Source organism: Trichomycterus rosablanca, chromosome 2 (genome assembly GCF_030014385.1).
Source record: "Trichomycterus rosablanca isolate fTriRos1 chromosome 2, fTriRos1.hap1, whole genome shotgun sequence".
In the NCBI taxonomy this organism is placed as follows: Eukaryota; Metazoa; Chordata; class Actinopteri; order Siluriformes; family Trichomycteridae; genus Trichomycterus; species Trichomycterus rosablanca.
This window is the reverse complement of record NC_085989.1, coordinates 16,884,258-16,899,161: the sequence shown is the minus strand read 5'-3', so window position 1 is coordinate 16,899,161 and position 14,904 is coordinate 16,884,258. Positions and strand designations below refer to the sequence as shown.

Sequence of the window (14,904 nt, the reverse complement as noted above, 5' to 3'; positions counted from 1 at the left end):
AGGGTACAATCAGATGTCAACTGGGTTATTTTAGTTTGTGGCTCCTCAACTGCGGCTCTCTTCCCACGACGCGTTGTGAATGACAGTCATGAACCATTCTATTACTCTTTTTACTGTTCGTCAAGGTAAAAATGAAGGGTCTTTTTGCGGAGAGGAACATTATTCACAATTGGTGAGAGACCATGATTCTGGCCAGTGTTCCAAAGACTCTGCGTATCCTAGAATATTCAACAGCCTCTCAAGCACGTTTTTGGCTCTGCAGCCATTGGACCTGCAAGCTGATTTCTAGCTCAGTGGACTAATTCATACTGACAGAATTGTACATTTGTTTCTATCTGTATGCTGTTGGAAGCATTAAGCGCTGAACACTAAAGAGCAAAGATTTCTTCCTCCTCGTATACACTGCTTACACTATACAGTTCATACAGTACATAGCAGCTGGGATACAATTTAGGAAATCTCTAAATGCTGAGGTTGTATTTTTATTTTCATTTAAGCTTACAATTAAAACATGGGTAAGCAAACTTGGTATTTCTACAATTGTTTGTTTATTAGGATTTTAACGTCATGTTTTACACTCTTTGGTTACATTCATGACAGGAACGGTAGTTACTCATTACACAAGATTCATCAGTTCACAAGGTTACAGTGGGGGAAATAAGTATTTGATCCCCTGCTGATTTTGTAAGTTTACCCCCTTACAAAGACTTGAACAGTCTATAATTTTTATGGAAGGTTTATTTTAACAGAGAGAGACAGAATGTCAACAAAAATTCCAGAAAAAAAACATTAAATAAAAGTTATAAATTAATTTGTATTTAATTAAGGGAAATAAGTATTTGATCCCCTACCAACCAGCAAGAATTCTGACCCCCACAGACCGGTTATGTGCCCATGAGTCACACAAATTAGTCCTGTCCCTGTATAAAAGACTCCTGTCACAGAATCAGTTTCTTCCATTCAAATCTCTCGACCACCATGGGCAAGACCAAAGAGCTATCAAAGGACGTCAGGGACAAGATTGTAGACCTGCACAAGGCTGGAATGGGCTACAAGACCATCAGCAAGAAGCTTGGTGAGAAAGAGACCACTGTTGGTGCGATCATTCGAAAATGGAAGAAATACAATATCACAGTCAATCACCCTCACTCTGGAGCTCCATGCAAGATCTCACCTGGTGGGGTAAGAATGATTCTGAGAAAGGTGAGGTCAGTCCAGAATTACACGGGAGGAGCTTGTCAATGATCTCAAGGGAGCTGGGAGCACAGTCACCAAGAAAACCATTAGTAACACACTTCGCCGTAATGAATTGAGATCCTGCAGTGCCCGCAAAGTCCCTCTGCTCAAGAAGGCTCATGTACAGGCCCGTCTGAAGTTTGACAATGAACACCTGAATGATTCAGAGAAAGCCTGGGAGAATGTGATATGGTCAGATGAGACCAAAATTGAGCTCTTTGGCATCAACTCCACATCGCCGTGTTTGGAGGCAAAGAAATGCCCGGTGGGGATGGTGTTCTTGGGGTCATATCCAGCATTTCTCTGCTCCCAGCTCCCTTGAGATCATTGACAAGCTCCTCCCGTGTAATTCTGGACTGACCTCACCTTTCTCAGAATCATTCTTACCCCACCAGGTGAGATCTTGCATGGAGCTCCAGAGTGAGGGTGATTGACTGTGATCTTGTATTTCTTCCATTTTCGAATGATCGCACCAACAGTGGTCTCTTTCTCACCAAGCTTCTTGCTGATGGTCTTGTAGCCCATTCCAGCCTTGTGCAGGTCTACAATCTTGTCCCTGACGTCCTTTGATAGCTCTTTGGTCTTGCCCATGGTGGTCGAGAGATTTGAACGGAAGAAACTGATTCTGTGACAGGAGTCTTTTATACAGGGACAGGACTAATTTGTGTGCCTCGTGGGCACATAACCGGTCTGTGGGGGTCAGAATTCTTGCTGGTTGGTAGGTGATCAAATACTTATTTCCCTTAATTAAATACAAATTAATTTATAACTTTTATTTAATGTTTTTTTTCTGGATTTTTTGTTGATATTCTGTCTCTCTCTGTTAAAATAAACCTTCCATAAAAATTACTTTGTAAGGGGGTAAACTTACAAAATCAGCAGGGGATCAAATACTTATTTCCCCACTGTATATCAAACACAGTCATGGACAATTTTGTATCTCCAGTTCACCTCACTTAAACCCATGCAGACACAGGGAGAACATGCAAACTCCACACAGAAAGGACCTGGACCTCCCCACCTGGGGATCGAACCCAGGACCTTCTTGCTGTAAGGTGACAGTGCTACCCACTTAGCCACCGTGCTGCCCTATTTCTACAATTTTTTGCAAAATATTTCAACCCTCACGGCAAATTACGTTTAATAAAAAACTAATTTAGAAGTAAAAATACATTACTAGCCTTTAGAATTCTCTAAATTGTATCCCAGCTGCTATAAAAAAAAAACTGTATTGTGTAAGCAGAGTATATGGAAAAAAAAACATCTTTTAAGTGTTCAGCACTCGATGCTTCCAGTAGCATACAGATAGAAACATTCTGTTAACAGCTGAACATTTGTAATTTTCACTTAGAAATCTGATTTGCAATGAAGGTTAAAACATTTCGATCACAACTGTAATATAATAACAGGGATGTAACGATGCACCACAAAACAGTTAAAAATCAGTGCACATGTGCCACGATTCGAATTGGTAATTCATGTATAATGAATCGATATTTACTTTAAACAGCAGAGGCAACGGCGCTATTCACCTCGCCTGGTTGACATCAATAATTTCCAATAATTTTCTTCGGGATAAATAAGCATCCAAACTCAAAATGATGTGACTTATCAACATTGCTTGTATGTATCAATATATATTCTCTCTCTGTACATGTTCATACAGATCACCATAATACCTTTAAATATGAGTGGGTTAAATATTAAATGCAACAGTAAATGAAGATTTTAATACTCAGACGTTACTGTCTTAAACCTGAAAAGCATCTGAAGTTCAGTTCAATCACTGAAACAGTTTAACTACGAGTTAATATACTGGTCATCACTGTAGATTTCCATCAGCATATAACCGAAGATGCTTAAGCATTCACTTATTCACTGCGCTGGAAACAAAACCACTGGAAATACTTACAAAATTATCAGTCTGAACTGAAGAGCAAATCTGGAAAACCTTTTTTTATTGTTGCAGGACAGCTAGTAACAGAAAGAGTGCCCTCTAATGCCCACTGGCAAGCACAGCACAACTTACTAGCATTAATGAACACAAAAAAGCATCTCCTTGGCTTTGACGTGTTAAATGTTGTGTGAAGTGAGGTGTGAAGAAAGAAAGATTAATAGAACCGTATGTGCTGGAAGATGGATAGATCTATTCATTTGGGGGGAGTTGACTATTCGTCATGTGTAGAGCTGATGCAATGGAAAACACTACCTTCTCTCCACCAAGATTCTGAGCAAGAGTTACACTTAAAAAATATCCTATTAGATCCACTTATAGCAGCGGTGTCAACGTAACATTAGAGATCAGGCAGTAGTTTTAACATTTTTTCAGTTTAAAAAAAAGCAGTACAAAAATACATATACTCTAATAATTTTGACCCTGGGCTGCTTTCATATGTGGTACTGAAACCCAGTGTGTATCTGATCTGCAGCAATCCAGCTTATAATCATTAGTTGTTGCAGGTATCTGAAATTCTTTAAGGTTATGTTAATATTAGGGCTGGCTCGATACCACTTTTTTATGTCCGATACCGATAGTGCAACTGCCGATACCGATACAGTCATTTCTCCTCTCAAACAACTAAGCAGTAATAATACATGTCTCAATGCACCATGGTTAAACTAGCTATCTAAATAACAATGCTCAGACTGTGAAACAAATATTCTAAAGGAATAAATACTGAACCTACAACATCACACTGATGCAAAACTGCTGTTTTTATTTTCACTTTTACACACAGAACAGTTCTATCACGTTTTTAGTTTATTAAACCCTGCTGGATTTTGAAGAGGACATCTGTGGCTAAACGGGAAAGTGTGTAGTTAGTTCTATTTCATAACACTAATGCATTAATCGCTGAGGATTAATAACAAGACAAGATAGGTTTTCTTTCTCTCAGGTGAGCGATTAATCATTTATAAAGCGATTTTATTTTAAATTGTGTTTAAACAGTGTTTTTAGATGTGGCAGATTTTTAAAATGCTAAAAGTAATTTCTGAATGGCTGTTGCGGATGAGTTGTAGATCAGTGGCACATGTTAACGATGTCATTAAGATGCACCTTGTTACGGCAGTTGCCGAGTGAGCTGGCTATAAACGGCGCTCGGTTGGAAGGTATTTTTGTGTGTTATTTGCTTTACACACAAACAATGGCCTTATTTACATAGTGTTATTTACATTAAGAGTTATTTACATTAAGAGTTATTTACATTAAGTGTTATTTACATTAAGAGTTATTAACATTAAGAGTTATTTACATTAAGTGTTATTTACATTAAGAGTTATTTACATTAAGTGTTATTTACATTAAGTGTTATTAACATTAAGAGTTATTTACATTAAGAGTTATTTACATTAAAAGTTATTTACATTAAGTGTTATTTACATTAAGAGTTATTAACATTAAGAGTTATTAACATTAAGAGTTATTTACATTAAGTGTTATTTACATTAAGAGTTATTTACATTGTGTTATTTACATTAAGTGTTATTAACATTAAGAGTTATTTACATTAAGAGTTATTAACATTGAGTTATTTACATTAAGAGTTATTTACATTAAGAGTTATTAACATTAAGAGTTATTAACATTAAGTGTTATTTACATTAAGAGTTATTTACATTAAGTGTTATTTACATTAAGTGTTATTTACATTAAGAGTTATTTACATTAAGTGTTATTTACATTAAGAGTTATTTACATTAAGTGTTATTTACATTAAGTGTTATTTACATTAAGAGTTATTTACATTAAGTGTTATTTACATTAAGTGTTATTAACATTAAGTGTTATTTACATTAAGTGTTATTTACATTAAGTGTTATTAACATTAAGAGTTATTTACATTAAGAGTTATTTACATTAAGTGTTATTAACATTAAGTGTTATTTACATTAAGTGTTATTAACATTAAGAGTTATTTACATTAAGTGTTATTTACATTAAGTGTTATTAACATTAAGTGTTATTTACATTAAGTGTTATTTACATTAAGTGTTATTAACATTAAGTGTTATTTACATTAAGTGTTATTAACATTAAGAGTTATTTACATTAAGAGTTATTTACATTAAGAGTTATTTACATTAAGAGTTATTTACATTAAGTGTTATTTACATTAAGTGTTATTAACATTAAGAGTTATTAACATTAAGAGTTATTAACATTAAGAGTTATTTACATTAAGAGTTATTAACATTAAGAGTTATTTACATTAAGCAACAGTATTGGATTACACGTTTTTTTCCTTCCGATATCCGATCCAGTGATTTGGGCCAATATCTGACCGATACCGATACAGAGTATCGGATCGGTGCCAGCCCTAATTAAAACTGTCAATTAAATTGCACCATATACTTTTTTCCTTCACACGTCCTACAAATTAGTCTTTTCACTCTTTACAGTGCAGTTTATATACTTACATATTATAAGTAATATTCTGGCTGCATCACAAACCAAATCCTATATTCACGTGTGCTACTGAGTGTGTAACTATAGCTTATCTATTTTATTTATTAGGATTTTACCATCATGTTTTACACACTTTGGTTACATTCATGACAGAACAGGTAATTCCTGGTTAAACAAGATTTATTAGTTTAGATTTAATGTTTGTTTGTTAATTTATTAGGATTTTAACGTCATGTTTTACACTTTGGTTACATTCATGGCAGAAACGGTAGTTACTCGTTACACAAGGTTCATCAGTTCACAAATTTTAGCGTCAAACACAGTCATGGACAATTTAGTATCTCCAATTCACCTCACTTGCATGTCCTTTGGACTGTGGGAGGAAACCGGAGAACCCGGAGTAAACCCACACAGACACAGGAAGAACATGCAAACTCCTCCACCTGGGGATCAAACCCAGGACCTTCTTGCTGTGAGGCAACCGTGCTACCAACTTAGACCAGATTTAATTTCAAACACAGTCATGAACAATTTAGTATCTCCAATTCACCTCATTTGCAGGTTTTTGGACTGTGGAAAGAAACTGGAGCTCCTGGAGGAAACCCACGCAAACACGGGGAGAACATGCAAACATTACACAGAAAGGACCCAGACCGCTCCACCTGAAAATTGAACCCAGGACCTTCTTGCTGTGAGGTGACCGTGCTACCCAGCAAGCCACCGTGTAGCCTTAGTGTGTAACTAAACCATTCAAAATGCCTCAATAAAACAATACTATTTAACACTAGGGATGTAACGATGCACCACAAGACAGTTAAAAATCGATTCACATGTGTAACGATTCAAATGGGTTCACATGTATAATGAATCGATATTCACTTTAAACAGCAGAGGGCACTGGCACTATTCACCTTGCCTGGTTGACGTCACTACAGGGTTGCCAGGTTCGGATTTTTCCAGCCAAATTTATTTATGTGAGGACACTTTCTTTATTTGTATTATTTATCTATTTATTTAATGTTGGATTAATTTAATTTAATTTCTTTTTTTTTTTTTTTTTACACAAAAAGGGAAATGTGCAGCATTGTTTTGCATAGTTTGGACCTCCCTCGGAAATAAAATGGCATTCATTATTTAAATAAATAAAAGATAAGCACAACTACAGTAATTTTTTTTATTTTTTAAGGAAAAATAATAAAAGAAAACGGTCATAATTTGTCTTCAATTTCATTTTGTTTAAAAAAATAAAATAAAATCTGGAAAAAAAATCGTATCGTGAACCCAGTATCGTGAATCGCATCGCGGGCAGAGTGTTCCCCACACTCTGTGATCACACTGTGCAAGGTTCAAATGCTTACGTATGTGCACACACTTTTTAAATAGCCATTTGCCGCTGCTACTGTGCATAGCTCTGAGGCATAGAAGCACATGCCCAGGTCTTGGTGGATAGCCGAGGCCAGGTGCTCCTCCACCAACTCGCTCTTCTCTTCCGAAATGCGTTTTCAGTCAGTCATTTTGCAGCACACATGGAAAAGCCATTGCGGGGGGGAGAATGTTCCCTTCCTGCCGGCTAGGTTCTTGGACAGGCGCTTCTGCCTGTATTCCCCCAACACACCGCTCACAGGAAACACACCATTTTTACAAAAGAGGGGGAGGAAAGCTCAAAACCAGGGATTTAAAAGCCTACAATGTTAGATGTAGTCAACCTGAACTGAGATCCAAAAGGGACCAGGAGCATATCCTGTCATCTCTTCACAATGATGATTTAGACCCCAAATAGATGATGGCACAAACAGCAAAGCTGGGTACCTCCAATAAAAGAAGGGACAGACCAGCTGTGGAAAGGCTTTGGCTTTAGGTGTGGGTGCTTGAATGGCACCACAATTAATTGTTCAAGATCACTAGCTCAGGCCAAAGCATATCCATAGCCATGCTAATTGGTCCTGCTTTCTGTCTAACTGTGATTACCTCTAACTTCTAATTTAAAGCTACCTGAGCCAATTAAGGCGATCTGTAAGTTACATATAACTGATTGAGTATAACTGAAATGTCAGTGCGTAAAGGCCAAGCTGAACACCCGTGATCTTCAATCCCTCAGATGGCACTGCATCAAGAACCGCCACTCAACAATAGCTGATATAACCACATGGGTGAGGGATTACTTTGGCAAACCTTTGTCAAGCACTACAATACAGAGTTACATGCACAAATGCCACTTAAAACTTGACTATGCAAAAAAGAAGCCTTAAGTTAACTATGTCCAGAAGCAGCGTCGACTTCTCTGGGCTCAGAGGCATCTAGGATGGACCATTACACAGTTGAAATATGTATTGTGGTCAGATGAATCAGCATTCCAGGTCTTTTTTTTTTTTTTTTTTTTTTTAAATGAACGCCGTGTGCTCTGGACCAAAGACGGCAAGGACCATCCAGACTGTTATCAGCAACAAGTCCAAAAGCCAGGGTCTGTCATGGTATGGGGTTCGTGTCAGTGCCCTTGGCAAAGATCATTTACACTTCTGTGATGCAGCATTAATGCAGAAAAGTACATTGAGATCTTAGAGCAACATATGCTGCCTTCAAGACGTCATCTTTTCCAGGGACGTCCATGCACTCTTCAACAAGACAATGCAAAACCACATGCTGCACACATTACAAAGGCATGGCTGGGGAAGAAGAGGGTACGGGTACTGGACTGGCCTGCCTGCAGTCCTGACCTGTCCCCAATAGAGAATGTGTGGAGAATTTTGAAACGAAAAATGCAACAACGACGACCCCTTACTGTTGCACATCTTAAAACGTGTTTGCAGGAAGAATGAGACAAAATAAAAGCTGAAACACTAAATCACTTGGTCTCCTCGGTGCCAAAACGTCTTTTAAGTGTGGTGAAAAGGAATAGCAACATTACAAAGTGGTAAATGCTTTACTGTCCCAACTTTTCTTGGAATGTGTTGCAGGCCTGAAATGTAGGAATGGATGTTTATTAATAAATGAAATAAAGTTGACCAGATAAAACATGAAATATCTCAGGTTCATCCTGCCTCTGTGGTTTTTATTATTTGCATTTTCCATGCTGTCCCAACTTTTTCTGATTTGGGGTTGTATAAACACATTTTGAATGTGATGCCTGCAACACTGGAACTCTAGGGCAGAAGCACCACAGTGTTACTTTCCTATTCATTACACTTTTTGATTGTTTGGTAACTGAGACTTATAGCATGCCATAAGTTTTTACTACTAGACAGATCTGGACTGCAAACAGGCCAGTCAAGCACATGTGACGTATTCCTGTATATTCCACCACGTCGAGGGTACCTTATCACACATGCAAGACCCCCATGATGCGGGCACTGATGCTGCCTCATACCATGACAGATGGATGGTACATTTCCAAACTCAATGTTTGAATTATAAGCTAATATTTATACTCATCTAACCACAGCACATGTTTTTACTGTATTTTAGTTCCTCTGTTATGAACTTGGGCCGATCTAAACCTGTGACTCTTTATTTATAAGTGACTATTCCTAAGTACCTACAGACACAACCATGAAAAAACCAAGCTGTTATATGAATCAGTTTCAGGTCACCATTAATCCAATCTCTCTGGATCTCTGAAATTAGAGATCTAACCAAAAACAAGACCACCATAAAAAGAACATTCCTACAGTTTTGGATAGCTGACATGTTTAGGTTGTGTGGCCTTGCAGAACCCCCCAGCTCTTAGTGTTCCAGGGTTCAATGATTTTCAAGAGTGTTTAAATGAAAGGAGCACAGCAGAATTCTTTAATGGTTTTACATGCAAATCTGAGATGTAACAGAGCTCCTGGTAGTAAAAAGCCTAGGGCCCACGGCTCAGGAGGCCTCTAAAAACATAAGGCAATACCACACGTACGTTATAGAAACACGGTTTGCCTGAAAGAAGAGAACTGTTGCACATACAGCAGCTCAGCCTTCATCTCAAGCCATTTTATCGCTTTCAATGACAACTTTCTGATAGATCAATAGTAAGGACCATTATTCTACCATTATGCTTCCATTCACAAGTTTTAGCAACTTTTCTTCTACAATGACACTTCTAAACTGCCAAGTTACATCATGGGTTAGAGTAGTCAATCCACCACCTACTGGTATGTTTTAGTGGGCAAGCAAAAAATAGAGCTGCTGTGGACCTAGAGAGGACACACAAAACACCTCATAGGCCACGACAGAACCCAGGTCCTCAAAGTCCATACTGGCATGACTAACATTGTGTACTGGAATCCTTTACTGACCTATAGATCATCCAATCCTAAACAAGGTGGTACACAATCATGCTCTCACAGACAGCAAATATGCAGCAGTCAAATCCCAAATATCTAACTTAACATTTTTAATAATGATATTTATTAATAAAAGGTAAAAAGGGTTACGCAGCAGCCTAAAAGGGTTACGCAGCAGCACTATAGAGCTCAAGGTGAGTGACAGCCAATCAGCATTGGTCACCAGAGTGAAATTGAGTTTATCCAAATTAGGATGCAAAAAAGAAGAAATTATTAATAATACAAATAATACATAAGACTGCACTGTCCATGCCCTTCAAACCACCAGCGAGTCCATATTGCACTCCTCCTCCCCGATGTACAATTAACGAAATCAGGCTTATGAAGGCATTGTGTTTCTTCACCTCTGAGCCCCCTAAATTATGGCATGACATTCACACTACATAATGTGAGAGTAACAATTACAGCAGTTAACCAATCAAACAAGGCAAACTTGTAGTCTGAGATCTCAGCAGCAGACAGATTTACCAAAACCTCACGTCGTAAGCCGCTCAGGTGGCGCAGCGGTAAACGCTAGCGCACCAGAGTTGGGTTTCTAGATACATCGTATCGAAACTCAGCTCTACCTTTCCGACTGGGTTGGGCGGCAGTATGAACAACGTTTGGCTGTTGTTCAGGTTTAGGGGTAGAGTCGGAGCATAGGTCCTCATAACTGGTGCGACTGCGGCCCCTGCTGGTTGAATGACGGCGCCTGCACAGAGCTGAGGAATAACATTGAGGGGGGTGTGACCCTCCGTGCGCAGTGTCTCTCGGTGTATGAACTTGGCTCGTGCAGGTGAAAAATGCAGGCTGTACTGATTGCGTGCCGGAGGGGGCGCAAGTCAGTTGAGTGGCGTCCTCAGTCAGCGGCAAAAGGGTCGAATCAGTATAGAGGACACAATCAGGGTAATTGGACATTACTAAAATAGGGATAAAAAATTGGGGGGGAAAAGTGGGAAAAAATAGATAATTAAAAAAAAAAAACTCACATTGTCCACCTGGCAGTGGTCACTCTGCGGTTAAGGTACTGGGTGAGTAATCAGAAGGCTTAAGCCCAAGCACTACTACATTGCTATTGTTGAGATCGACCCCTAGAGCTAGGCACTTAACTCTTTATTGCTTTGGTTCAGTTGATTCAATCACAACTAAGCAGCTTTGGATAAAAGCGTCTGCTAAATGCTGTAAACATTAAATCTGAAGGGTTACATACCTGTGCAGATGCCAAAGGTGTTACATTTTGTATTTTTTTTTTTTACAATTTTCCCCCAATTTTGTCCCTAACCTAGTCGTATTAAATTACCCTGATTGCATTTCACTTGCCCTCTACCGATACTACAATCCACTGCTGACTGAGGAGTGCCCCCTCCGACATGTGTGCAGTACCGACTGCATCTTTTCACCTGCATGAGGCGAGTTCATATGCGGATCAGCTTTGTGTACGAACAGCCACACCCTGGTCGATGCATTATTCCTCAACTCTGCGCAGGCGCCATCAATCAGCCAGCAGAGGTCGTACTTGCATCAGTTATACTTTCCCACCCTGTGTGAACAACAGCCAATCGTTGTTTATGTAGCCGCCCAGCCCAGCAGGATGGCAGAGCCGAGATTCAAAACGATGTGTTCGAAATCACAGCTCTGGTGTGCTAGTGTATTTAACCTCTGCGCCACCTGAGCAGCAACAACATTCATAGCAGTAGGGAAATCATTTACCAACTTTTAAACACTCAGCATAATGTCAATATACATTTGACATCAGCGTAACATGTTTCCACTGTTCATATAATCAAAAAGTATTTACATATGAGAATCTAGAATAATAGGCAGAATAGAATAAGCAGGACATAGGTTCAGGCTTTAGTAAATGCAGACATCGGTTAAATAAACTTAGTTTAGTTAAGGTCCCAGACTTACCTCTTCATCTGACGTGTCATGCTCGTACTCATCCACCTGAGCGGTAATATTCTGGCCACTCTTTTCATCTGCTGCTTCATTCTCTTCTGACTTCTCTTCTAAACTCTTCTTCTGCTTTTTCTTCACCAGCTTTTTCTTCTTTGCTGATTGTTTCTCAGTCTAAAGAGAAAATAAAATCCAATTTTAACAATAAAAATAACAGAACATGTTATTGTAAATCCACGTTCTTTCAGGTAAAGTGCAAATCAGAATCTTAAGATATAATGTGTCCTCAGAGGGCACCATTGTGCACAAATGTTTAGAAGTGCAGATGTGCATCTACAGCTGGGATTCAGGTCTGTGTCTCAGATATTTTGCTGACTTGCAGCTAGAAGTCCTGTAGATTAAACAAGCCAGGCTCAGATGTGAGGAAGGACAATAGGACTTTTTATTTGGACCTAATCTCCAATGCTTCCCCTATTTAGGTTCCTCTATACTCAGGGGTTGCCACAGTGGATCTGGTCTTCATTCCAGACTTGGCAGTTTTTATGCTAGACACACTACCTGACACAACCCTCCTATTATTATCCAGGCTTTGGAATGGCACCGAGAGTGCATTTCCCAATGGCTAGGCAGTTTTGGCCACCCCCTTGAACATTAACCAATCGTGTCTGTGCAGATGCCTGACCGGTCAATAGCACAGCTGAAAATTCAAACCCTGAATGCTTCGTGTTGTGTCATTTAACTATTTTCACTACAATTGACAGCTTCATTAATACCCACAGCTTGAACTTCATTGTGCTTGGTAGCATAATCAGTTGCCAGTTGTGCCACCTAGTGACTTTTCTAAGACTACAGTGCCAGAAAAAAACAGAAACCTATTTGGAAATAAATGTTAGACTTCTCAATGATTTTGTCTCTGGGCTGAACAGTTGCTGTATTAAGGTTAATTACATTTTAGTTAGACATTAAAACTGCCATTTTACCAGCTGAATGGGTGTTTCTAGGCAAACCTGACATCTGGCAAAAAGCCAAGACATTAAAAGTCATTTTATTTATTCGTTTTTTTCTCCCAAACTAGACCCCTAACACATCTACACGTCTAATCGGACAAGTGTGTAATAGCTGACCACTTCTTTTCTCCTGCACAAGGCGGGTTCACACAGGGATCAGGATTATGTATGGAGAGTCACGCACTGCTCTCCATTATTCCCTGTGATCAGCAATAACATTTAAACCACCTCCTTGTTTCTACACTCATTGCCCATTTTATCAGCGCCACTTACAATATAGAAGCACTTTGTAGTTCTACAATTACTGACTTTAGTTCATCTGTTTCTCTACATACTTTATTTAGCCTGCTTTCACCCTGTTCTTCAATGGTCAGGACCCCCACAGGACCACCACAGAGTAGGTATTATTTAGGTGGTGGATCATTCTCAGCACTGCAATGACACTGACATGGTGGTGGTTGTGCTGGTATGAGTGGATCAGACACAGCAGTGCCGCTAGAGTTTTTAAACACCTCACTGTCACTGCTGGACTGAGAATAGTCCACCAACCAAATATATCCAGCCAACAGCGCCCTGTGGGCAGCGTCCTGTGACTACTGATGAAGGTCTAGAAGATGACCAACTCAAACAGCAGCAATAGATGAGCGATCGTCTCTGACTTTACATCTACAAGGTGGACCAATTAGGTAGGAGTGTCTAATAGAGTGGACAGTGAGTGGACACTGTATTTAAAAACTCCAGCAGCGTCATACCAGTGTCACTGCAGTGCTGAGAATCATCCACCACCTAAATAATACCTGCTCTGTAGTGGTCCTGTGAGTGTAGAAACAAGGAGGTGGTTTTAATGTTATGCCTGATCGGTGTGGATGGATGGATGGGTAGATAGATAGATAGAATTAACAGTGATTAATAGCACCACTGCAAATTGTCCAGACAAAACTAGTGCATTCCTCTACTGCATGCTGTAGTACATGTCAGCTACATGCTGACACCCCAACCAGAGAGTACACTGTTAAAGTGACATGATCGTGACAAGCAACCCCAGTCTCCCACACATCAGGCATCACCAATAGTGTATGTCGAGCACTCAACCAAGCTGGCGGTCTCAGATGTTTTAAAAACAGGCGCTTTGCGGATTGTATGTCTGACCAGTATTGTACTGTATCACAATGCCTCATCCTTCCGATCCTCCCTTAATATTGCAACATTCAAATCAAGCTGAGCAATATGCATTGAAAAGTCCTGACTTCCATTTTCATGACCTTAATTCCAGTTCAGCATGGCAGCTTGAGTGTGTGTGATGTTTTACTACACAAACTTCATCTGAATGATTTACACAAGTGCCTAAAAAAACAGTATTCAGGCAGAGAGGATGCAGATGAAAGCCCGAGCCGCTGACCTTCATTTACCATACCCTTGCTCAGAGAGAGCGGAGCCGCCGAGGTACTCTTAAAAGGAACTATTTGAGCTCCGACAGGTCCCGAGAGTTAGCGAGGGGCAGGCGAGGAACCTTTGTTAATTTATAGCTTCTGGGAGTCCCGATATCTTTTGGAACGCGGCATTAAGTGAAACACTTCCTCCCTGATGTCTAGTTAAATCCACATCAGGCTAGCTGTGCTGTTTAAACCGAATGGCCTCTGGAAACCTGAGGGACTGATTTTTTTTAAAAACTTGTCCTGAAGAGTTAAACACAAGGTAAAGCCTTGTATAGACTTGAAAAGAAAAGAAAAAGGGAGAATCCTGCATGCTGTATTTTTAAAATGCAAACAAAGCAATAAAGTACAGAAGATTATCATTTTCTTGCATAAATACAATGAAGTAGATATAGATTTATAGCCAACTTATTCTTGGTGGTTTGGAGTAGACAACAACATTGAAAAGCTTGACTCTAAATCACACAGTAGTTATACAGTACTAAGAATTAGCATTTTGAATTTCCTTTTAAAATAAAGGGTGGGGGGGTATTCCAAGAGGTACAACCAGAAACGACGTGTCCTCTTAAATCATTCAGCTGTGTTTTAAAACCCCTGCTGCTATACTTAATCATTTTCTTAATACA

At 39.2% G+C, this 14,904-nt stretch overlaps 1 protein-coding gene across 1 annotated transcript in view; it reads right to left on the bottom strand.

Moving 5' to 3' along the window:
• The window catches only part of bop1 (BOP1 ribosomal biogenesis factor), a 123,371-nt gene that overhangs the window by 98,714 nt on the left and 9,753 nt on the right, over nt 1-14,904 (bottom strand). The window contains exon 3 of the mRNA XM_062990275.1: nt 11,854-12,012. Within this exon, the coding sequence (XP_062846345.1) occupies nt 11,854-12,012 (159 nt within the window). The remainder of the gene's footprint in view (nt 1-11,853; nt 12,013-14,904) is intronic.